This window comes from Urocitellus parryii, chromosome 6 (assembly GCF_045843805.1).
Source record: "Urocitellus parryii isolate mUroPar1 chromosome 6, mUroPar1.hap1, whole genome shotgun sequence".
NCBI lineage: Eukaryota > Metazoa > Chordata > Mammalia > Rodentia > Sciuridae > Urocitellus > Urocitellus parryii.
Window position 1 is genome coordinate 119,972,327 of NC_135536.1, and position 24,204 is coordinate 119,996,530.

Sequence of the window (24,204 nt, forward strand, 5' to 3'; positions counted from 1 at the left end):
AAAAAATGCCTTCTATGTTCTTCCTCTTTTACCATATTTAAATGTTGTACCTGGAGGTATGGGCTGCACAGAATACATCTGTGTGTGAATGTTCATAGCACAGGATTATGTGATTTCTGCAAACTCACAGGCCTTCAGAGATAATCTAGCCCAACTGCTCTCATGGCCAGAAAGGATAAGGACTTGGTGCAGCTCACTGGAATTGGGCCTCCCAGTGCATTATTCAGTGTTTTTTGTGACCCCCCCCCTTTACCTTACCCACCCACCCCCCAGTGGCATAGATAATGCAAATACATAGAAAATCTAAAATAGAGTAATCCCTCAAATCTATGATGATACGTTAAGTCTATACAAATTCCAAGGTCAGTGTTCTACAGACAGGGCTTTTTCTCAAGTATAAATTAAAATGGAAACAGCACTTTTGAGTAGAGTCCCTGGCAAATTGTAGAACCTGTGGTTCTTAGGTTTGGCCAAGTGTTTGACATAATCTCACCTAGCTTTCTTGTGCTATAGGATGTGTTTGAAGGAAATTTAAAACATGGTTCTTTTAAGGGGTTACTCTTTTCCTTACAGAATAAACACATGAAAGAAGGAAAAAGGCTCCAGCCTCAAATAGAAAACTGGAAGGTGACCTGTTCTTGGGGAAATGCCAGTATTATGAGCTTGGTGTCCTCATGAGCACCCTTTCTACTCTCATTTATGAACTTTAGCTAAATGCCCACCCTGTGTCAAACCATGTTCTGGAAGATGCAGAAATGGATACATCCCAGAGCTTGTCCTGTGGAGCCTGTAGCCCAGAAACAGTGCCATCAGTGCTGAGACTCTTTCCTTCCTTCAGCAAACATTTAATGAATGCTTGCAAATGCCAGGCACTGTTCTAGACATCCAGGATACAGTGCAAAGCAAAATAGACAAAATCCCTGCTTCTGGTTGTTTGTTTCCTGGGGCAAAGCAGGGGACAGATGATAAACACACTTGGATCTATGCAAGAGTCCCTCTTGGAAAATGTTGCAACTGAGTTGATTCCTGAAAGTGAAATAGAGACTTACTGTGTAGCGAGTTAGGAAAGACATTGGAGGCATAGGAAAGAAACTGAGCATAGTAACTGAGATGTAAATAGCCTGACACTTACCAGGACTACAAGCTCAGCATATAGGGGAAAAGCAAGAGCTAAGACTAAAGAGGCAGGCAAGGCCAGGGCCTGAGGGACCTGTGTGCAAAACTAGAACTTGGGGATGATCCTCTAGAAGATGAGGAGCCTCTAAATGTTACTGGGAAGAGGAGGATAGGAAGCCTGAGTCAGTGTCACCTCCACTATGTAGAGAATGGGTAGGCGAGCAGTGGGTCTCCCCACTGAAGGCCCAGTACTGGGAGCAGTATCCCTGGTTCTGAAGCATTTATTCTCCTTTGCAGGAGTAGAATGAAGGGACCTGGATAGAGCCCCTTTTCATGTCTCTCTGCTAGTAGCACCCTGACACGGCCTACTTCTCATAGGAAGCTGGCTAAAAGCCTTTACAGTTTCTCTGCAGGGGCCCAGCAGGACACAAGCAGAGCCCTGTTTCTCTCAGATCATTAGTTTCCAGAGCATGTGAGAGGCCAAGCCCCCAGCCACTGGCTTTAGCCTCCAATGACACTAGCTGCTGCCTTCCCTCCTTCCCTTCTCTGTCTCTCATCCTTCCTCCTCACTGCTCTGCTGCTACTAGACAGCAATGAATCCTGGGACCACCAGGAAGAAGGTTACTGCTCCAAGGCCTCCCTCCCACACAGTCTGCCAAGATCTGTGCATTTACTCTCAGCCTAAAAGTCATATTATGGGAGAAGCCAGTTTGGGAGGAGAAGAATTTGCTTGCAGTGCTGGACAAGAGAATATTTGTGTTTCTTTGCTCTAATTTTTATTCCATGATGAGGGGCATGCCATTTTCTTTATATAATACGTAGAGGTCCCCGGCCTCAAGGACCCTTTTATCATATTGCTTCTGTCCTAGGCCTCTGCTCCAGGTCTGACAAACTAAGCAATGTGGAAGAAGTGCTTGGCCAGGACACTACGGAGCCTGGCTGCCACAGCTGCTGCCTCTTGAGCATTGCAGCAGGGCTAGTTTTGTGGAGAAGAATGCGACGACGGACGACTTTGTTTCTACTCTACTAGAAAAATATTCTTTGTTCCAATGATTTACAGACTCTCTCAGCTGTCTCTTTTAATGAATTTAGATGTCTAGACACCTATTTTTGCCCCTCTGTTGAGGACATTTTGTCTCTGACAAGAAAAGGAAAAAAACAAATCAAGAATTCATCAGTTTAAAGAATTTGCCTTAGTGAGATTTAACTATTTGCATTCATTTCTGTCTGGCTCCACACCCCATTCACCCTGCCACACTGGCCCACCAAACTGGTTTAGTCTTAAGTATGACAGACTATCTCTCAATGTGTGCTGAAGGAAACTGCTGTGGCCCCACCACCCTGCCCCCACTACCTATACCATTGCCAAGAGGCCAGTGGCTCAGACAGGGTGCTGCCCAAAGTACCCATCATCTGTCCTAACAAATTCAAAGATGGCACTATCTAAGGACCTTGAAAGACTTGGGATGAGCAGGCCAGGGCACTGGTGTGGCGGTTCAAGCTGCAGGAGTCAGGTGAGAGAACCAGCATTCATTCATTCATTCATTCATTCCCCCAAATAGTTAATGAACATCTATCATTCATCAGGAACTATGTTAGGTACTATGACACAGACTGGTGATGCAGCAGTGAATAAAAAGGACATATATCCCCTTTCCTCATACAGAGTATATCCTGCAGACTATTAAAGACTGAGGATTCACATCAGTCTGTCTTTACCTAAACTATTATGTTTCTGGAGCAAGGCTGGGTATGGTTGTTTTCTGGTCAATGATAGAAACAGGGCTAGGGTCCCAGTAACATAAGTCTTAAGAAACTTGGCAAAGGGCCTTATAGAGGAAAAAATACAGAGCTTTTTAAAACCATTGATGGAGTCCCCTTAAATAAGGAGAAAATTCAGATTTTTCTTCTGACTTTTAGATCTTAGTAAAATCGGCAGATTGAATGTAAATAGGTAAAACAGAACATGAGTGTTTTCTGTTGTGTTTGTTTTGCTTGTATGTGAACTCTAGAGAGCTAGGGATTTTACTTATAGAACACTGTGGTTGAACTTTTATATAGGTAGGGGGTCAAGAAACTGCTACAGAGCCTTTTTCTAGTTTATTGTTTAGTGTCATGGTTTTGATATGGTTAGGGAATAAACTGTTCTCATAAGTGAATTTTGCAGGTAGTCAAAACATAAATATGTGTCTAAAACACAAATATGTGTCTAACATTAACTATTTTCCATCTTTTTTTTTATAATTTTAGATGACAAGCATGCCTTTATTTTATTTATTTTTTTGTGTGTGGTACTGAGGATCAAACCCAGTGCCTCACACATGCTAGGCAAGTGCTCTGCCACTCAGCCCCAGCCCCAGCCTTATTTCCAATCATTTTTAAGAAATATTATATACTTCCTGCCATTATAAACAAATTATACTTAATATAATATATATATTTTGGTACCTTATGAAGTGCTTTCCTATTACAATGTTAGGTACACGAGGATTATCATGTATGTGGAAACAAATTTTAAAAGTGTAGAGTACTAAATAAAGGTTATTGGTTATAATAAGATATTTTATTACAATATAGTTTGTTCTCAAACCAACTGAAAAGGGTAGAGATGTTTACTCTTACATCATGGTTCCAGGCAACTTTCTGAATTCTCATTTCTGCTTGAAATAATTTTCATTCCCACCCTTTCACTTATTCATGTCAGTCCATTTTCTTCCTCAAAGCCAGTTTACCAGTTTGTCTCCAGCAGTCTTCTTTTTAATTTGCTGCTTCCAAGATCCTGGAGACAAGAAGACCCTCTTGTACTAGACGTGGTTCTAAAATGTGAATTGGTAGACTGAATTAGAGTTTGCAGAACTTCGCTGTGAATAACTGGTCTGGATTTTGTGGAAAAACAGTGCAGTGTCAGGATGTCTCTGACTTGCTCAGTGTCTCCCCCCAGGTTTGGCCAGAATGGATGCTTAGTAAATACTTGATGAATAGACTGATCTTCTGCTCAGAGGTCTGCTTCCTCCTTTCCTGGCTTTTTACTTCATTCCAGGTGTTCCCAGTTGGAAAACGGGAGTCTTCAAAGGGGACAGGAGAATTAGGCTATTTTCCATTTATGTAATATGATGGGCCATGCTAGCCACTCTCTATGGAGTAAATGGGACAGCTATCATTTTATAGATGGGAAGTCTTCAAACTCTCTTTAGGCTGCTTGCATTCTGGACCAGAATGCAAGACTTATCAGTACCCTACTTCCACTTTCCTTTTTTTTTTTCTGTTTTATATTTAGCTTTTTGGCAAAACTGTACCAAGACCACACTAAGTATTCATATTATTAATATATTTTATACAACAGCATTTGTTTCAAATTTTTAAGACCAGAGGCTAGACATTTAGTGGTAACTGCCTCTTAAAATTGCTACACTTATGGCTGCCGATGTCTTGGGGGGCACCAGAATCAGGAGGCACCACACAGCTTTGTAGGTTCAAACAGCAATTCTTTATTCCCGATCTCACACCAGCCTCCACACGCGTTCAGGGGCAATTCCAATATGTCTGATCCCAAATCCTACTCCACGAGGCTTTTTCCAAATCCCATTTGAATCTCACGAGAACTCAACGGGAACAAGCAACAGGAACACCCTAATCCCAGCAGCAATAATCTTCAACCTCAACTTTCCTAAAACCCATATTCTTAAACCGGGAAACGCCTTAAACCAGGAACACCCTAAGCCCAAGGACCGGGATACTTCCTCAAACCTGCAGGATACTTCCTCAAACCTGGATCCACCCTCGATCACCTTGAGCAGGGTCATCTTTCTCAAACACACAAGCAAGGTCGCAGCAAATTTCCAAGGCGAGTCCATTTAACATGGGGTACACTGGCAAGGATTACGATGCGTCAATACCTACTTGGTAATGGCCCTCAGCATATGGCAAGGATTTTGCTCTTGTGGTTCATTCAGAGACCTCCAGAGTACTGCAGATTGAGAGAAGGTGTGGAGTCTCTCATTTGTACATTTGGATTCATCACCAGATCAAGAATTCCAGACAAAGTATTTCAGACTTCACCTGCAGACCATGAAATATGGTGGGGATTCTCAACACCTTCATAAACTGCCTGTCTTTACCAGAATAAAAACTACAAAAAGACATACATACACATTGGGAAAAAAAAAAAACTAATAAAGATAGTTGTAATCAAAGAAGCACATTCCCTTCAGTGACTAAAACACTGAAAGTGGTTAAAGGTTTAATAAGAGTCAAGCCCCTGAAGTTGCCACAAGGACTTCCTACAGAGGAGAACATGAATAACACAGGCTTCAAGAGCACTAGGAAATTAGCGTGCAGCGGCATGGAAAACCTATGGGTCTGGAAACAATTAAGTCCTGATGCCATAGCAGCTTTAGATTTAAAAAGCAAATTGTTCTGGTTTGGTGGCACATACTAATCCCAGCTACTCGGGAGGCTGAGGCAGGAGGATCACAAGTTTAAAGATAGCCTTTATAACATAATAAGACTCTATCTTAAAATAAAAATATTTTTTAAAAGGGGTTGGGGGTATAGTTCAGTGAAAGAGTATTTTCCTGGCATATATGAAGTCCTGTGTTCAATCCCCAGTACCAGGGGAGAAATTTTTATTTAAAGATGACAAGAAAGTGTTTTCATTAAAATATACCTTAAAACCCCCAAATATGTAGTTAAGACCAGATTTTCAGTTACTCAGAATCTATTGAGGCCAAAGGCAGCTGACTGCACAGCCATTGCAAGACAGTGTTCATTTTACATCACGTGTTCTAACAGTTCACTCCTGAGAATCTAGCCCTATCACCAACTGTTGTTCCTCTCTTTCAAGTTCTTATATCTGATAATTTGAGACAAACCCAGCACTGCACAGCACATAGCCAAGAACTCGTTATTTGATACTGAGCCAGGAAGAGTGATGTGTCTTTGAAGAAAGGCCTTTTGTGTTAGTTTAATCTGTATGTCAGTTGGTTTAGTCTGTTTAGAGTGGCAGTGTATCATCCTCATCTTCTTCTGACCTGGCAACATCATGCAAGAAGCAGACTGACAGCCAGTCATGGAAGTGAGCATAGGCCTGGTGATAGAGAGCTCTCTGCCCTGCATGGGCCTGGGAGGTAAGAAGATGCCCACAGTCAGAGTTATGAGTGTTTTACAGGCCTGACTTCACCAATGACTGGCTGAGGGACCTGGGACAAATGTCTTGAATTTTCTGAGTATAAGTTTCCTCCTTATAAGAGCATAATAATCCCTTTTTACCCATCTCAGAGTTTAGCAACTCAGATGATATATGTAGAGGAGCCTCCTGAGTACTCTATGGGATTTCTGCTGTGTTGTCTACTGCTGAGATTCTGTCAGTGAAATAATCTAGAAGACTTTAAGTTCCTTCATACCACATGATATCAGTGTCACACCCACAAAAGAATGAAGGTCTTTTCTGGACCTCTCCTTTTAACCTACACAGGGATTTCTGAGTTGGTGCCCAGGACCCTGAGGATCCCAATCCCAAATTCCCTCTAGAGAAGGAGACAGCATCTCACAAAATCCATTCTTTATGAACTGGCTATACATACCTGAGGCAACAGAATGTAGATACCATGGAGGCCTCCAAGTCAGAAAATGACATCTGTGCCTCATGAGAAAAAAATGATATGATTCACCTACAAGGAGTGTTTTAACCAAGGGTTCTCTGTCACTTTACTTCATTCATTTACGTATGTTTGAGGATTTGCTCTGTGCCTAGCCCTCTAGCAGAGCAGCAGAGGACAGTTTCTGCCCTCTTGGAACTGGGGATTAAACTACATTCACTTAGATACGTGGTGTCTGCCACCATATCTTTGAGTTGTAAACGAAAGGCTGTGCTTGGCTATGATGTCTAGGAAGACTTCTGGGCTTCAGGATTTCATTAAGTACTTCAAGGGAAATTTCATTCTGGGTCTGAATCAGGAGCCCACAACACCAGCCTATTAGCTTTGGCTCTTACCTGCTGTTTTCAGATTGACAAATGTAGCACAACAGCCTCAAAACATGCACACACAGTAAGTTAAGCCTTTGTTTCTCTGTATCATTACCTGTATTTCTTGGATGGTGCTTATGTTGGGATTTTCTTTTCAGAGCTGTCAGAATGCATTTCCTACTTTGCCACCACAAGATCCTGGCTGTCATCCCCAGCACTGTTTGCATAGCTCTTTCCTGTGCAGGCAGGGCCAGGGAGAGATCTTAGCGATGACATTTCAGGTGTCATGAAGCTTGCTGATAGGTCCCAACCAAAGAGGAGGGCCTGTCTCTGCCAGCCCCTCTACTCTAAAGAGGGATGGGGTAGGATGATGGAAAGTCTTCATTCATTAGGCCTTATACTGGGAGGAGACATGTAGTCCTAATACATGAGGATCAGACTCAGAATAGCAGAACTAGTGAGCCAACCAAATATTCATAACTAACATTGGTTTGTACTTTGTGGTCACAAACATTGTCTCATTAGATCCTCACCTAAACTTTAAAGGCTGCATCTACCTGTTTTTATAGAAGGATCTTGAGGCTCAAATGTTAAGTGACCATAGCGTGTCAGAACAGAGCCAGACTGAGAGCCCTCACCAAAGGTCAGCACTCTTGAGCCTGTAGGTTCATGCCCTACAACCACTGAGAGCCAGTGACCCAGGAAAAGCCCCTGGACTCTGAAATGCATCTAGTTAGCCATGGCACCTTGCTAATAAAATCCCCTTCTGGGTGGTGATAAGAAATGAGTCAGAGCTGCACTATGAACTGAATGTGTTCTCCCAAAATTCATTTATTAAAGCCCTAGAATCTAGTGTGACTGTATTTGGATAGGGCTTTTAGGATTTAGGTAAGGATAAATGAGGTCATAAGGATAAACCAGTGGTACCGAGAAAAGGTCATTTGAGCACATGGTAAAAAGGCAACCATCCATAAGCCAGGAAGTGGGCCCTCCCCAGAACCTGATCATGCTAACACCCTCACTTCAGACTTCCAGCTCCAGAGCTGTGGGAAATTAATTTCAGCCCCCTAGTCTATGTTACTTTGTTATGGCAGGTCAAGCCAACTAACAGTCTAGTATTGAATGTTTGAGGGTTTTCCACTTAGGATTTCCAGGTGCCCAAATCTGATCCAACCTTTAATGTTCAGTGCAGCCTTCCTCATTCACCTAGGTAAGAGCAATCTCTTTGTCCCAAGAGGTCCCCATGGGACTCCCTTAGCCTTCCCAGCCTCCTTTTATTATTGTCACTTGTGTACACAACTCATCTCCCTGAGAGTTAAAGCCTGATCCTTCCTATCATATCGCATCTTCATTCATGTGTTTAGGGAAGAAACTTTCTTTATTCCCTTTGTGTCTCTATAATATTAGTCTGGCACTTAGCACTGGAGACATTCAGTAAATGTCTGCTGAAGTTAGTCCTCCCTGGTTGGAGCCAGAGGCCTAGTGGGTGGCCAAGGTCAGCAGCAGATGAAAGAATCAGCATGCCCACTTGTCTACTCAGATTCCTCTCCTTTTTCTTTCTTTCTTTCTCTCTCTCTTTTTTTTTTAAACCAGATTCCTTTTCCTTCTTGGCAGTCAGTCCTCCTGGCCCTGTCTTTCCACCAGGTTATAGCATGCATGGCCAGTATGCAGCTTTCTTTTTTCAAGTCACTGAGATTATAGGAGCATGACATGTGCCAGCTCCAGCTTTCCTTTTTCTAAAGCTACTACTTCCAGAATTATTACTAATTCTAAAAAAGAAGTATTAGTCATGGGTTTGTCTCTCCCTCCTCCACCCATTCCTACAGCCCCTCACCAGTGATACAAGAGAAAAAAATTGGTGGTCCACAGGGCATTTAGATAAAAGATGTCCTTCTTTGGAGACTGCGAAATTATGACTTGTCTCTTCTTAGAAGACCAAAAGAAGAACCTGTATTATCTATGCTTTTTTCTTCAGTAAATGAACAAGAATGGCTCCAGGGAAGCCTTGAGGAATGCTCCAATGTACTCCACACAAAATGGAGACATTCTTCCCTCATCCTCCAGCCCAATCTTTCAAAAGCCCCTCGGGCAACTCTTTCTTAGGGGTTAAAGCCTAGAGCATCAAACTCAGGATGTTTGCATTCCTAGACTTGCTTCCCTGCCCCAAAGGGAAGTGCTTAGCCTAATTCAGTTGAATGTTCATGCCCATGACATCCACCTGCCACCCCTCTGCCACAAGCCCACATGAATTAGCCCACCACATCTCAGTGCTATAGCTTAGCCCATTCCTGGACCTCCTGATTCCATCCCTCCCGCAATGTCTGAAATGTGATTCAAACGACATTACCAACTAGATGTTCCACTCTGGCTCACCGCCAAGCCCAGGAAAGGTGGAGGTCTTCCCAGCCCTATAGATTCCTTACATGTAACCTGGTTCTGTCATATGGTGGTCCTATGAGTAGAACTTCTTAGCTCCAAGGTAACGAAACTGCCTACATTCATTTGTGTATTCTACAATCCGGAGGCTTAAAAATAGTGGTCTCTGGGAGGTCATCTCACTGTACTGCTGTTGATATCTTTAAATTCACTCTGTATTCTGGCAACAGATAATTAGTCCTGCCCTCTGCTTCAGGAGGCCAAGTGAAGTAAGTTCTGGTGAATCTCTGACGTTCTCTGCTAATTTACCAAGAACCAGCAGTTGATGTCATGGAGTTATCATTGTGCCAGTGCCAGCCAGATTGGCCAGTTTAATATCTTTTCAGTTATCAAATCATCCAATGATAGCATTTAGCATTTCAAAGAAAAAAAAGCATTCTTAATTTTTGTCCAAAGAGGAATTAAGACTTCTAATAATGGTATCATTATAAATTCTAAAGTGGCAACCATTTGGCTGTGTTATAAAATATGTATCTAATAATTAAAATAAAACTTAAGTAAATGCATTATCAATAAACTAAATGATAGGGCATACTTTTCTCAGCCACATCAGACATGGCAGCACACAGCCATGTGTGGAATTGTCACATAATGCAAGTCTTTAAAATTCCTTTCGGATTTGAAGGTATTAACAAGTCCCTATCAACATTCTCTAAAGGTTTTTGATGTCATTTTAGCTATTGAACAAAAATATGTGAACTATTACTTTGTTGATTTTGTTCTTAAACCAAACTGCATTATCATCTAAGAGTATGTTCTTAAAGTATTGTTAAAAGTACTTTGAAAACTTGTAAATCCCTATAATTTATGTTTCTCCTGCCTCTGCTGTTTCATTCTGTCCTTCTGGTTTTAATTTGAATGCAGTCCTGTCTGGGTGTGTACCTGTAAAATTGTGTTTTTCCAAGTACAATTTACAGTCCTGACCTTACATTTTACAGTGTTCCTAACCTTCTCGGAGTTTCCTCCTGTACCATGAAGTGGGCTTTGGGTCACCCAGCTCTTTCATATTAGAACTGTCTAATCAGAGTTACTTGAAACAGATCTGATTTTGACATTTCTTAGTTTATCATGTAGGCTGAGGGAATGAATCAGGAGGGCTTCCCTGCAAGCCCATTAATTGCCTTGCCCTATTTCTTAAAATGTACACAGTTGTAAACCTAGACTGTTTCAAGACAACAGTCTCATTTATGTAAACAATTCTCCTTTTAGATTCAGTGGCACTGATGGGAACAAAGATAAGAAGTATGGGTTAGAGGATTTTTTGGAGCCTGAGCTTGCTGAGCTTATTCCCCTTCTAGTTGATCCCCTATTCATTCCCTCTCTCTCTCTCTCTCTCTCTCTCTCTCTCTCTCTCTCTCTCTCTCTCTCTCTCTCTCTTTCTTTCTTTTTTGCCTCTGTCTGCATTTGGTATATCCAGTGAGCTAGACTAAGGGAAGACGGAAGTGGGGAGGGCACAGGAGAGAGTATCTTACTACTTGTGAGCGAGCTCTTTGCAGGTTTTTAAGGAATGGGGCTTCTATGCTTTCAAGGGGCGGGGAGTGCTTTGTTAAAGCAGCGAGTATACTGAATGCATTTCATAGGCATCCTCTCTCCATGGAAACTGCACCCTTCATCATGGGTTACAGTAATTTTTATATAGCTACAAAGCTTTTGGAATCTTTTCCTCAAATTAGGAAATGAGATTTTAAATTTTCTGCTCTCTTCAAATATCACTTAAAATATCACTCAACTTAAGCTCTGTTAAGGAGTTAGGAACCTTTTGTTTTACACTCTCTCAGTATGTTCTGACTGCATAGATGGAGGGGGAAGTGAGGGGTGTGTTACTGGGGCTCTTGGCTGTGGACCTGAGCTCCTCCTCTGTCGCAGGTAATCGTGCAGTCTGGCCGCCACCCCACAGTGCTGCAGAAGCTCTGCCAGTTGCCCTTCCAATATTTCAGTGACCCACGGCTGATCAAAGTGCTGTTCCCTTCGCTTATTGCTGCTTGTTACAACAACCTTCAGAACAAGATCATTCTGGAGCAAGAGATGAGCTGTGTTTTACTGGCCACATTCATTCAGGTACCTCCTACATTATGCTGAACTCTCTAGCTTTGTGTGTAAATTTACTGCAACTGAAAAGTAAAAGTGAATCAACTGTTCTTTCCTCCTTACTGTCTTTGAAAAACTTCACCAGTTTCTGTACTTAAAAATTGATTTCTTAAATATCAGGATAGTTTCTAAAATCTCAGTAATAGAACTAGGGTTGTTAAAAATTATTTAATTTTTTCATGGAGAACTGCAAGGAAAGGATGTTTTTGCCACTAGTGAAATGGAAACCCATATTTACAAAATGTATATAAAAGACCATAGACTTCTTCACAGCTTTGACTGTTGTATTCATCTTGCTCTAAGTCTAGATACAGGGAACAGGTAACAATTGCTAAAGGAAAAACGATTACAACTTTGGTTTATTTGTAATTTTTAAAATGTGATTCTCACAAATGTGCATTCCAAGAGGGGCAGATAAAAGCCTGTTATGTTGCATTTTTTTAATATTTATTTTTTAGTGGTAGTTGTACACAACACCTTTATTTTATTTATTTATTTTTATGTGGTGCTGAGGATCTAATCCAGGACCTCGCACATGCTAGGTGAGCGCTCTACTGCTGAGCCCACACCCTCAGCCCCTGCATTTTTTTTTTTTAATCTAAAACTAAGTACAGCCTTATGGTGCTGTAGAATTAGTGCTGTAGCAAAATAATAACTGCCATATCTAAATTAACTCAAGTCAACTGACAACAGAGATATCAAGGTGACTGTTCTTTGTTTTTTTAATCTTTTTAAAAAATATTTATTTTTTAGAAGTAGTTGGACACAATACCTTTATTTTGTTTATTTATTTTTTTGTGGTGCTGAGGAACGAACCCAGGGCCTCGCACGTGCTAGTTGAGCGGTCTACCGCTGAGCCACAATCCCAGCCCATGGCTGTCCTTTTAACATTAGCTAATAACTGATTTTTGTGTCATTGTACATCTTTATTTTCTGAAAATATCCCATTATCTTTCAGATGTTCCATTATAAAATCATTGTTTTTGCTCCTTGATACGTATATGATTAGAAGACATTGCTTTCCGTTTTACATAATAGTGAAACAGAAAGCAGAATTCTGTTGTAGTATATTGTTCCTTATTCTAGCTAATATACATTGACCACTGTGGAAAGAGCGTGATAGTGCCCAGCTGCTTGGGAACCATAAAGGATGACTAATGAGTTCCCCAACCCTTCTTTACCTTAGATAATGATTAGTAGTTTACATTTTCTAAACTACCCTCTATTAGATCACAATTAATAAAAACAACTAAATTACATTTATAAATGTCTTATTTTCAGCTTATTACATTTCACTCTGGGTTCCATTTTCTGAAAATGTTTCCAAGTTAGACATTCAGATATACATGTTGGATTTTCAAACTGTCTTATGCATAAGTTAAAATCTTACAGTACAGGCAGACACAGTGGTGCATGTCTACAATCCCAGAGACTCAGGAAACTGAAGTAGGAGGTTCACAAGTTCTAGATGAGCCTCAGCAACTTAGCAAGACTCTGTCTCAAAATGAAAAATAATAAGGGCTCATGAGGTAGCTCAGTGGTAGAACGCTCCTGGCATCAATTCCCAGTAACCAAAAAAAAAAAAAAAACTTATTTAACCATCATATCAACAGAGAATTCTTCATATATTCTTAGTGCTTTAGGATTAAGTTAAATAAAGATACATTGTAGAGAATTTTTTAAGTGTCATCTTTCCATTCAGATTATTCATTCTTGTATTTAGCAGGTAACTTTTGCATGTGTACTGTGGCTGGGCACTGCTTTAGGCACTGGGACTACAGCAACACCAAAAAAAAAAAAAAAAATTAAAGCTCCTCCCTTCAAAGATATTACTTTGAATATAAATAAATAAATGAACTAACAAACAAACGCGTAGTATGTCAATGATGGTAAGTGCTATAGAGAACAATAAGGTGGGAACAGGGCCAGGGACTGCAAGAAGGTGATATGCGGCTTCTAGTGGCATGAAAACAGAAGCCTCAACCAAAAAGTGATATTGAAGAAAGACAGTTGTGCATCTGTGCCACCTGTGCCACTCACACTTTTAAGTGCTTAAAAAACAACTTATAAAAGTACAAATGATATCAGAATCTAAAGTAAAGGTCATGTGTTTTTCCATTTTATATGATATTGATTACAAAGTACTTCTAAATATCCTTTTCTCTATTCCAAAAAATCCATATTTAACATAAAATTTTTGCAGATCTATAAAAATTTCACATATTGCTTATTTGTGTATCATATTAAACTAGTGAAGTTAAATCAAGTTTTTTTCTATAAATATGTTCAGGAGAATGACAGTACATTGGATTGTAGTTTATAAAATGGTTCTTCAGGGGCTGGGGTTGTGGCTCAATGGTAGAGCATTTGCCTACCATGTGTGAGGCACTGGGTTCGATTCTCAGCACCACATATAAATAAATAAAATAAAGTCCATTGACAACTAAAGACAAAAAAAAATAGGAACTGATGCTTTATTGCAGATTTCAGAAGATTTACATATTGCAATCTACATTATTCACTTTCTATCTAAAAGTAAAAATACCAGACTTTAATATTTAGCTGAAGCCATGCACAGTTGCACATACCTATAATCCAGCTACTAGAAAGGCTGAGGCAGGAGGATGACATTTGAGGCCAGCCTAAGCAACTTTGTGAGGCCCTACCTCAAAACAAAAAGCTTAAGTTGGTAAGAGATTTAGCTCAGTGATAGACTACTTACCCAGTGTGCATTAATTGGATCCTAGGTTCAATCCCCATAACTTGAAAAAAAAAAAAAAAAGCTGCAGAACATCTATAAGTGTTGTTATATTTGTTTTTGTTGGTTGGTTGGTTTTTGGTTTTTTGTTTGTTTTTATTTTTTGTATTACTGGGGATTGAACCTGCAGCGCTCAACCACTGAGCTACCTTACCAGTCCTTTTTATTTTTTTATTTTGAGATGGAGATTCACTAAGTTGCTGATATTGACCTCAAACTTTCAGTCCTCCAGCCTGAGCCTCCTGAGTCTCTGAGATTACAGGTTTGCACACCCACACCCAGCTATATTTGTACTTTTTAAAAAGAGTCTTTAAAAATTGGTCAGTAGCTTAAAATGGTAATTTTGGCTTAAATTTTAGGTTTACTAGGTATAAAGTTGTAGTTTCCAAAGTAAGCAACAACCTGGATCCTGGTAGTATTTAACAAGATTTAAGTCATCACTATTTGGTTAAAATTTATGAGAACCTGGACTATGTAACATCACTTTCTTTAGCCTTTATGTTTGGGTTCCAGATTATGCATGTGAAAGTGGTTGCATGAATCAGAAGTATATTTAAACCTCCCTTAGTGAAACTCTCTACTCAAGGTTTTTGTATAAAAACACTTCTCTTTTCACACAGGATTTTGCACAGGCTCCAGGTCAGACAGATAACCAGTCTTACCAGCCCAAAGGTACGTTGAAACTAAATGTCATGTGTTAGCCAAAAGAACATGTTTGCACCCTCTTTTCTGGAATTGTTAAAAAAGATTTAATTTAGTACCTCACCTTAAATACTTGAGGTTTACATACCAAATATTTCTCTGAGTAAAGAAATCAATTTTGTCATAAAACCCAAGGGCAGTATAATGTGCAGAGAAATCTATGGAAGTAAAAGAAAAGCACAAAACATCTTTGTGTTCTTACCTCAGGCAAATATACTAAATGGTGAATAATCACTAAAGAGCCACTTTGAAATACAGAAGATAATCATATCATTAACATTGGCCTATATTGCTCACATGAATGCTGGAATTACATAGGTTTGGTTCTCTACCCATGTTAAGAATAAAGTTATTAATGATAGGAGCCCATATTCCCCCCCTAAATTCAAGTACTTGGACTTTTTAATGGACAACTATTGTTTTCCCTGGAGAAAAGCCATTAAATTAGCAGTATCCAAGGGCCAAAGATTTATGCACTTTTTTACCCCTGTGTTCTCACTGAGAGTTTCCTGTGACCAGACTCAAAGATTTAGAATTTTAAACTGCATTTTTTATTTTTAAATATTCTGTCACCCAGACTGTAATTGATAAATACAATTTGGTCTTTGGCTGTCACAGTAGCATCTCCAGTCAATAAGAACCCTAGTCAAGATTTTCACCAATTCTTCCATTAGTTTGACAATATTTAAAGTGTTCATCCAGATGTCTGCGTCCCAATAGCACCCTCTGAAGTGTCCACTCAGAATCCCTTGGAGAAACCTTGAGCTCTGTCACACGCACATACACACGTAATCTACAGTGGGCAGGTATTATAATGTACATAGGAGAAAATATAACTAAAACTGTTACAATATTAGGAAAAAATGCCATATGTTGTTGACTCAGGTACTCAGTAAACAGAAAGCTATGCAGCTCTTCAGAAATGCAAGTCAACATTATAATCAGTACCATTTGCCTAAGCCAGAATTAGTGTGCAAGTTCAGTTCTGCCCTGACTCAGTCACAGCCTTTTTTTTTTTTTAAGCTATTGGGGAAAATCTGTATAACTTCTTACTATTTCTTACAAAACAATTTTTAAATTTTTGAATATATGAAAATACTTAGAAAAGTCCTCTAATAAAGTTATTTTTGATCGTACAGAATTTTTATTTATTTATGTATTTGCCAGTAAGACATATAAATATTCTTTTCTTACTTTTTCGCCTGCCCAAAAAAGATGAATCACCATTTGTAGCATATCTGGAAAGTGCAGTCCCCAGGAGCTGCCTCCATCTGCTTAGTGGGCTGAGACCTATGGAAGTCTCGACCTTCTTTCTTTTCCAAAGGACCATCTTCCGTGGTTATTCATGCTTTCCCCAGTTACAGCAGACTTGACTCACAGAACAGCAAATAAGCAGTTGGTCTATGCTTTCTTCTGAAAGAGTCAACACTACCTTAACGACAGCTCATATTATGCTTACTTGATTAAAAAAAAAAAATTCTTCCACCTATCTAGTTTGTATCATGGACAGAACATCTGTTCTCTTTTTGCTTACATTTTGAGTTCATTGCACAGATAAAACTCTTGAGTATAAAAGTAATTCCTGGGAGCTCCACATTCTCAATGCCGAGAAAGCATTTAGCTTTTATGCCCACTGCCTGGCTGTGAGATTATTTGCTTTACCTATGTCGCTGGCCAGTGAGGCTCTTAACCATTCCCTCTTCTCTGTTAGGGAGGCAATTGAATTCCAAATTCGGACAATTTTAAACTTATATTAAACTAAATTCATGTGTTTTTTTAAAACAAATATTATCATTTGGGCTGGGGGGTGTGAGCTCTCGCCTAGCATGTATAAGTCCCTGGGTTCTCTTCCCAGTACCAAAAAAAAAAAAAAAAATCAACCATTTATATGCAGATTTGCCCTTTCAAGACTAATTTAAAGATAGAATATATGAAATTTTATTTCATTCATGTACTTACTTTCCATAGTTATTTTCTTAATTCTGGAGTCCAAAACCAAATTTTTCCATAGTGTTTTACATATGGGTTAATGTCTCAATATTCTGGAAGCACAAACTGGACTGTAGTTAAAATATATTTTATACTGTAGATAGGTGGGTATAGAGGTTGATCAGTCACTTTATTCACATAAAATGTATAATGGTTTATTTGAAGTGATGTCTGTGTTGTACTCATTAAAATAGGTCTAATTTCTTAAACTGCAAAGAAATATTTTAAATTTAATCTCTTTTAATTTTATCTTAATTTAATTTAATCTTTTTCTCTTCCTATCAGGAAAATGTCTTGGTTCCCAAGACTATCTTGAGCTGGCTAACAGATTTCCTCAGCAGGCCTGGGAAGAAGCTCGACAGTTTTTCTTGAAAAAAGAGAAAAAATAAATGTTTTGTTTGGTTCTGTGTTTGAGTACCCTGTTAATATTTTAAATTGTTCAAACAAACGTTCCTTAAAAAACTCCTTCTCATGTGTTTATACTCTCCCTCTACAGTGTAGATATGGTATATACTTTGCACTATTTATAATAACTGTAGATACTTTAATATTCTTCCTAATTTTGCAAGTTTATTTCATTTATACACAATATTTTGGAGTGTGTTTAACTTCCATCCTATGATAATACATAATTTTCATTTGTAATATGGGCAAAATTAGATACAAAATTAGCAAGTCAGTTTTGTTCTTGTAATAAAATAACTTATTCTGTTTTCAGTGTTGACTTTTTGTCTTAAGAAAATACAAGTTTGAAATAAAAGTGTTAATTCCAGCTCTTAAGTTATCTTAAAGATTTAATCAAAGTTTACCAGCTCTAAATTTTCCTTTTTAAGGTTCAGAGCAAAGATGTTTACAACTTTTACATTCTACTTGCATTGTTTGGGGTGTATTTGAAGTGAATTCAGAGCGTTGTATTAATTGGTCTGCCCAAGCTTTTCTGGCAGAAAATACCTAGGATCTCGGTTAGTATTGCTTAACTGAAATTATTCTGAATAAAATTTAGTGCCCTGAAAGCATCAATCACCCTTGAGTATTTTCTCAAATAACTGTGAAGTGAAGCCACACCGAAGCAGAAGTAAAACAGAGGGTCACAATGGCACTGAATAAGTTTTAGACTACTGTGCCCCGCTCACGGCTGGACCTGGGAGGTGCTGACCTTTTCCTATGCGTTCTCTTGGTTTCTCCACCTAAAGCCAATGGTCAGTGCTAAGCCTTCGTTGAGTGACGTGAGTAATAATTTCTGTCAGATAAGAATCAAACATTACCAAGAAAAAAGATCTCGTTGAAAAAAACTGATCCAAAAAAAAAAAAACGATTAAACGCAAGACTATTGGGGGGCGGGGGGAGTCGGGCTTGAAAATACATAAATTTCACCTTTTTTAGAAGCAAGCTTACCTACTTAATATTCAAGACACTTCTTTTTGGACCCTCACAGATCTGCCAAGTTATGAATACGCTGTTTTTACTTTATAAATCCAGAGAAAATAAAGAGGTCCAATTTTTTAAAAGCGGGGGCGGGGGAGGCAAGTCCTGCCCGTGCTCTGGGCGCTCAGCCGCCGCCGCCGCCGCCGCCGCCGCCGCAGGACCCTCACGTTTTCAGGGCCTTGACCTAGTCTGGGCCACCAGCCCGCAAGTTTCGACTCCAGGTCGGGGGCGTCAGGGCCAAATCCCGGCCTTCGAGAGGCCCCTCCACTTGGGTGGCGCCACAGCCGCGGAGCGCCGGTCCCAGGACTGCCGCCGCCAGTCGGGGGGCGCTCAGAATCGCCTCTCGCCGCGCGGCAGGACCGAGCACCGGAGGCCGAGGCCAGACCCCGGCCTTCTCCAGCTCTAGCGCGGCGGAGGGGGCGGAGGCAGGTGTCACCGAAGGCTTCTCCCCAGACCCACAGCCGCCGCCGGCTTCCCTACCTGGAGAGGAGTTTCCGAATCCCGCCGGCCCAGCGCTCTCGGGCCTGGGCACGGGATCCTTGTAGCTGAAATGAATCATCAAGTATTTATAAGATTTCCTGCAAGACGCTCCCCAATAGAATATACTTCTTATCTGGCGGGAAATTTGCCAAAAAGCCATAAATAATTGAGACAGCTGTGATTAACCTCCCAGAAACCATACCAGAATTCACAATTCAACATTTAATTGAATGCTCTCCTTGCCCCTCATCCCGGAGCGGGCGAGGGTTTGAGAGAGAAACCCCGGCCCCACCCCGCGGGGACCCTGCGAGGGCTCTTGGTGCCTCCCGTCTCCGAGTTTCAGGAGGTCTCCAATTCCTTCTTTAATGTGCGCGGGGACGAGCCAGCGGGATTTAAGCTCCAACTCCCCCGGGGTTTATGCCTTCTAAACTCTCCCGAGATGGAAGAGCGCGACGCCCAGGTGAATGCGGGCACATCTTGTTCCAATTTGCCGGTGCCACCACAGGATTTCTCCTGGGACAGGGACCGCCTCCGGGATTTCCCGAGGCTCGGGGGTCACAAGCGAACAACACTGGGCCAAGGCGAAAGATCTCTGCTGGATCCACCCAGCCTGGAAAGTTGGTCGAACTGGGTACAACTGAGGCAAAAGCAACAACTTGGGGGGGGGGGGGGTTAGAGCCCAGAATTTGAGTCAAATCGGAAAAAGCTGCCCAAGGCTCTGGGGAGCAGCAACATTTTAACGCTCAACGCAGTGGCCCAACCGTATTTCCTGCTCCGGACCGCAACTCGCTTCTCCCGGAGCTTAGCAGGGCTTGTCCTCCCCCACACCACCCCCCCCCCACACCACCACCCCCCCACACACACACACAAACAGGCGCACACGTGTGTATACACACACACACACACACACACACAAACACACACACACACACCAGGATGTTAGAGCTGCCGCTTCCTGCCTGGTTCCGGAGCCTCTCCCGCCCTGCAGTTACTGGCAGTAGCGAGAGCTGTGACCTCGAATCCCGAACCGGCCCTCGTTGACCTAGGTCCTCACCTTCTCCTCCCCTAGACACCTTCTACCTTCCCCAGAGCAGCTGGGAAAACCACCTGGGTCATGTCTTCCAAGTCTCCTTGTCATGCTCTTGGGAAGTCTCAAAGTCTCAATCTGGGAAATCACTCCTCACTCTCCCTATTCTTTCCCTTCGCTTTCTGCTTCTCTCTCGCCACCCAGCCCTGGGGTCTCCAATCTTCAAACCGCACCTTCACTCAAATACCCTGCTTCAAGGAAACTCTCAACCTTCCTGCTCCTCTCTGTGCTCACTCCCTGACCCACTCTCCCTGTGGCCCAAAGCTGCACTCACCAAGCACTCCCGCCTTTTGGAAACTTTGATGCTGGGGCCCCAAGTGCTTTATAATTTGAGCTGCTCCCCACTCCCCACATCTGGATCTCAATGGAGTTATTTTCTTATGCCCTTTCCTGCTGCCATTACTATACTCAATCTAGCTCTATTTATCTGCATCTTCTTCTATGCACAGTCTCCATCAACAAGGTGCTACTCTGTAATTGGTCAAACAATCCTCATTATTGCACTTCATCTCAGTATTTTCAACAAAGTTTACCTTTACATCAATCAGACCCACATTTAAAAGCCTCTAATCTTCCCTCCATCAGCTTAATAAACTCTGAATTTCCTGCTTTTATCACAACTCCATTGGGAATTTACTTCTCTGCAAATAATTATTCATCCATTGTTTTCTCTTTCTAGCATGGTGCTATTCAACTAATTCTCTTGCTGTCTTCTGGTGAACACTCACATGGGAAAACAGGCTTACTAAATATGTGGCAGTTTAAACCCTTCCCTAGGCAGCAGAGGCAGAATCTCAAATTTTCTAATGACCAATCTTAAACAATGCCTTATTTAAACCATCTTTGCAGTTCTGACAAAATCGAGATTTACAATATTCTATATTCAAAACTGAAAGGCTGATTTCTGTTCCACACCCATTAAATATTAAAGTTCATTGGGAATACTGCCACAGGGACTGAATTTCCCAGAATTATGCAGTCTTTCAATATGTATTAAATTGTGTGCCATAAACTTTTCCATCTCTGGGAATCCCTTTTCTGCCTCAATTTCATAGAGCTACTCAAATTATTAGATAAATCTTCTGAGAAAATCTTATTCTGAAATATATCTAGCTAAATAACTCACTCCAATTTTCCATCTATGGTGTCTCTTCTTGAATTGAGTTTTTACTACTCAAGTGGGTATCTCATGTTAAAAGTTCAGTTGCATAAAATACAACACTTGTAATTGTTACAGGTAATTTAATTTACCGGGAAATCCCTACTGTATTACAGAGGATGTTTAAAGATGATCTGGGAACCAGTAAAACTGATATTTATTGAGGTAACTAACCAACCATAGATCTCGGACACCTCACCAGGAAACCATTGTAAGAAGGCTATAGAATGAACCCTTTTCCTGGAAACCAGCAAGGAAAACAATGCACCCTTTGGGTGGCTAGTAACAAGAGAAAAAGTTTATGATGTTTGACACAGTAATAAAGAGAGATACAGGCATCTTAATATGCAGTAACCACTTTAACTGGGTAGTTTCCCAATATTTGAAAAAAAATGCTCATATAAATATTGTAAAGAGGAATTAGGTTTATGATCTATGGATGATGAGAGAAAAGATAATTGAAATTAAATAGGTAGATATTTCAATTCACAGCATTAAAATACTGCAGCCTGTCAAAAGCAAAAATTCAGAGCTAATTAACAATGACTAATGAAATTCTTTATTCAATAACCTGCTGTTTCCTTTTTAACAAAAAAAGAAAACCCAATAAATCAAAAGTTTTCAAAATTAAGATTTATTGGAAGTTTAGTCCCTGGTCCAATAGCCAGTCAGGAGGTTAAAGAAGAAATCTGTATTTCTGCATGGGATGGAATGGTCTAAGTTAAGGGAATGAAGCCTCAAAGAACCTAACCCTGATTATTAAAACCGTTTCTGGGCACTTGAGAGGTAAAGCTGTTCCTCATTAACCCTGCATATCTTTTCCCTTATCTCTAAGTTTGCAGCACTATTTCCTAAATCCCAAAGAAGGGGAATGTTCTTTTTAATATTTGTGCTAGCATCACCTTGGCTTTCAGGAAATAAGATATAAACGTGGTTCAATTTTCCCACCTCTTCCCATTTTCTTTCAATAATTGCCAGCAAGCCTTCCATCTCCATTTGGGCTGGGGGAGTGGATGAGTATGTGTGCAGACATCCTGCCAAAAGTTCTGCTGAAAAACCCACAGTGGCCTCTGGCCAGGTACACTTAAATTTAAGGTTCTCTAACACAAGGCACCTATTCCTCTCTATCCAACGACTGCAGCTGCCCCTTAGGCACATTTTTCCTTACTAGCTTTTACCTAAGCTAGGATGGCAACTGTCCACCATTTAGTTAGGGCGTGGCCCTCTTTCACAACAACCCCTGTACAAAGAAGGAGGCACTGTGCGTCATTCAACTCTATGGACAAGGAAATGGAAACTCAACGCCAGAGATACTGGCTGGTAGGTAGTCTGGCAACTGCCTGAGTCCATCAAGTGAGGGCTGGTCTCCGGAAAGAATTGTCCTAGGCTGCCAAAGGGTTAAATATTTGTAAAGGGTAAAACCTGAGCCTACCGTTTTGTGTGTGTGTGCTTGCCCGGGGGCCTGCTGGAGATTCAGTATCTCTAGGTTATTTCCTGCGATCACGAAAGTCAGTTTTCAAGAAAACAAGTCGCAAGGGTTTGAAATGTCACACCAAGTGACCTGGGCACGGCATATCCAGGGGCCATTCCCAGCCCCCTCCACCCGGGCCATCTCCTACCCCCTCCATTTCGGATCTGGAAAGAAAATAAACCAAGGACACGCCAGACTGGTTCTGGGTGGACTTATTTTCCCCGGCAGCAGCCATCCTAGAGGGGGCTTGTTGTGGCTCCTTCAGTGTATCGCTTGCAGGTGATGCCAAATGCAGATAAGGAGCCGCCGCCCGGCCTTCTCCTCTGTCTAGACTGGGGAATTAATAAATGCAGCGAGATTGATCATGTCGCGCATCCACTTTGGGACAGCTCGGAGGACCGGGCATCGTGACCGCCGGATCTGGCCGGGGTCGGGCCCCCTGGTCACCCCGGACCGGCCTCGATGCTTGGCGGCAAGGCCAGAGCTGATGGGCAACGCGTCCGGGGCTTCCAGCCTTCACTGGGAAAATAAGTGGCAAGAGGACCCAACTGCTGCAGGCCTAGAGTGCAGCGAGAACCCGAAGCCCCAGCCTCGGAGGGCGCCCAGGCGCAGTCAGCTTTAGGGCTGGGGAGGCACGGGATTGAGATGTGGCTGAAAGTGAATGAGACTCGCCCTGGAAAGCCTGAGCTTGCTTAGAAAGGAGTAGGTCGCGAAGCCGCCAGGGGCGTGCAGAGGGGGCCAAACCAGGCGGCCTCACGTGCCCGCGTACCTCCTCCGCGAGGCCCCCAGAGGCCGCAGGCAGCGAGCACACGCCGGCTTCCGGAAGGGCCTCTGTGCTCGCACGCAGCTCCAGACGCACGGCCCCGCCCCCGCGTGACGTCCAATCCCCGCCAGGCCCGGCCCGCTGGGAGCCGGAGCTCGTTGGCCAGCGACGTGCGAAGCCAGGGAGTGAGCCCTGGAGCCCGGTGTGGAACGCAGAGGAACCCTAGAACCTGCATTGGTCCAGCCTTCCGCTGCGCCAACAGCACACAGGAGCGTCTAGGCATTGGATTATTTTTTATTAAGATCAAAATATTCGTCCCACTATGAACTGGATGTTCTTACAATAAATAACAATAACTTACGTTTGTTTGTTCGGCAAAGGCTCACACAACTCTGTCCTCCGTCGACTGATAATTTAAACATTTTAAAGGAAAGTCTTGTTTCTACTTTTCCCCAGCAATCATGCGCTTTGGGGATTGAGTGTCTGTTCCTTTGAGTTATCCCTGTCCTCTTCCCCGCACAACCCCAGGCGAAGCCGCCGGGCAGCGCTTGGGCAGATTTGGGGCAGGAGCCTGCCCGGCCCGGGAAGAGCCCTGCATGTTCTCCACGCCGAGGTGGTTATGTGGGTGGTGGAGTGGAGCGCGGGAAAGGAGAGGGCAGAGCTAACCCTAGTAAATCCCAAATTCCGGTTTGGAAAAAAATAAAAGTCCTCGGAGCAGGGGTCTCCAGTCTTGGTGAAAGCAGGTTGCGTCCTGGCGCTTTTGGC

At 41.9% G+C, this 24,204-nt stretch overlaps 1 protein-coding gene across 5 annotated transcripts in view; it reads left to right on the forward strand.

The window, feature by feature from the left end:
- The window catches only part of Scaper (S-phase cyclin A associated protein in the ER), a 433,811-nt gene extending 415,754 nt beyond the window's left edge, over positions 1 to 18,057 (forward strand). For all 5 annotated transcript variants that reach the window (XM_077799449.1, XM_077799452.1, XM_077799448.1 and 2 more), the window contains 3 exons: positions 11,384 to 11,575; positions 14,984 to 15,035; positions 17,340 to 18,057. In XM_077799449.1, the coding sequence (XP_077655575.1) occupies positions 11,384 to 11,575; positions 14,984 to 15,035; positions 17,340 to 17,443 (348 nt within the window). In that variant the 3' untranslated portion in view covers positions 17,444 to 18,057. The remainder of the gene's footprint in view (positions 1 to 11,383; positions 11,576 to 14,983; positions 15,036 to 17,339) is intronic.
- Positions 18,058 to 24,204: the final 6,147 nt, after the last annotated feature.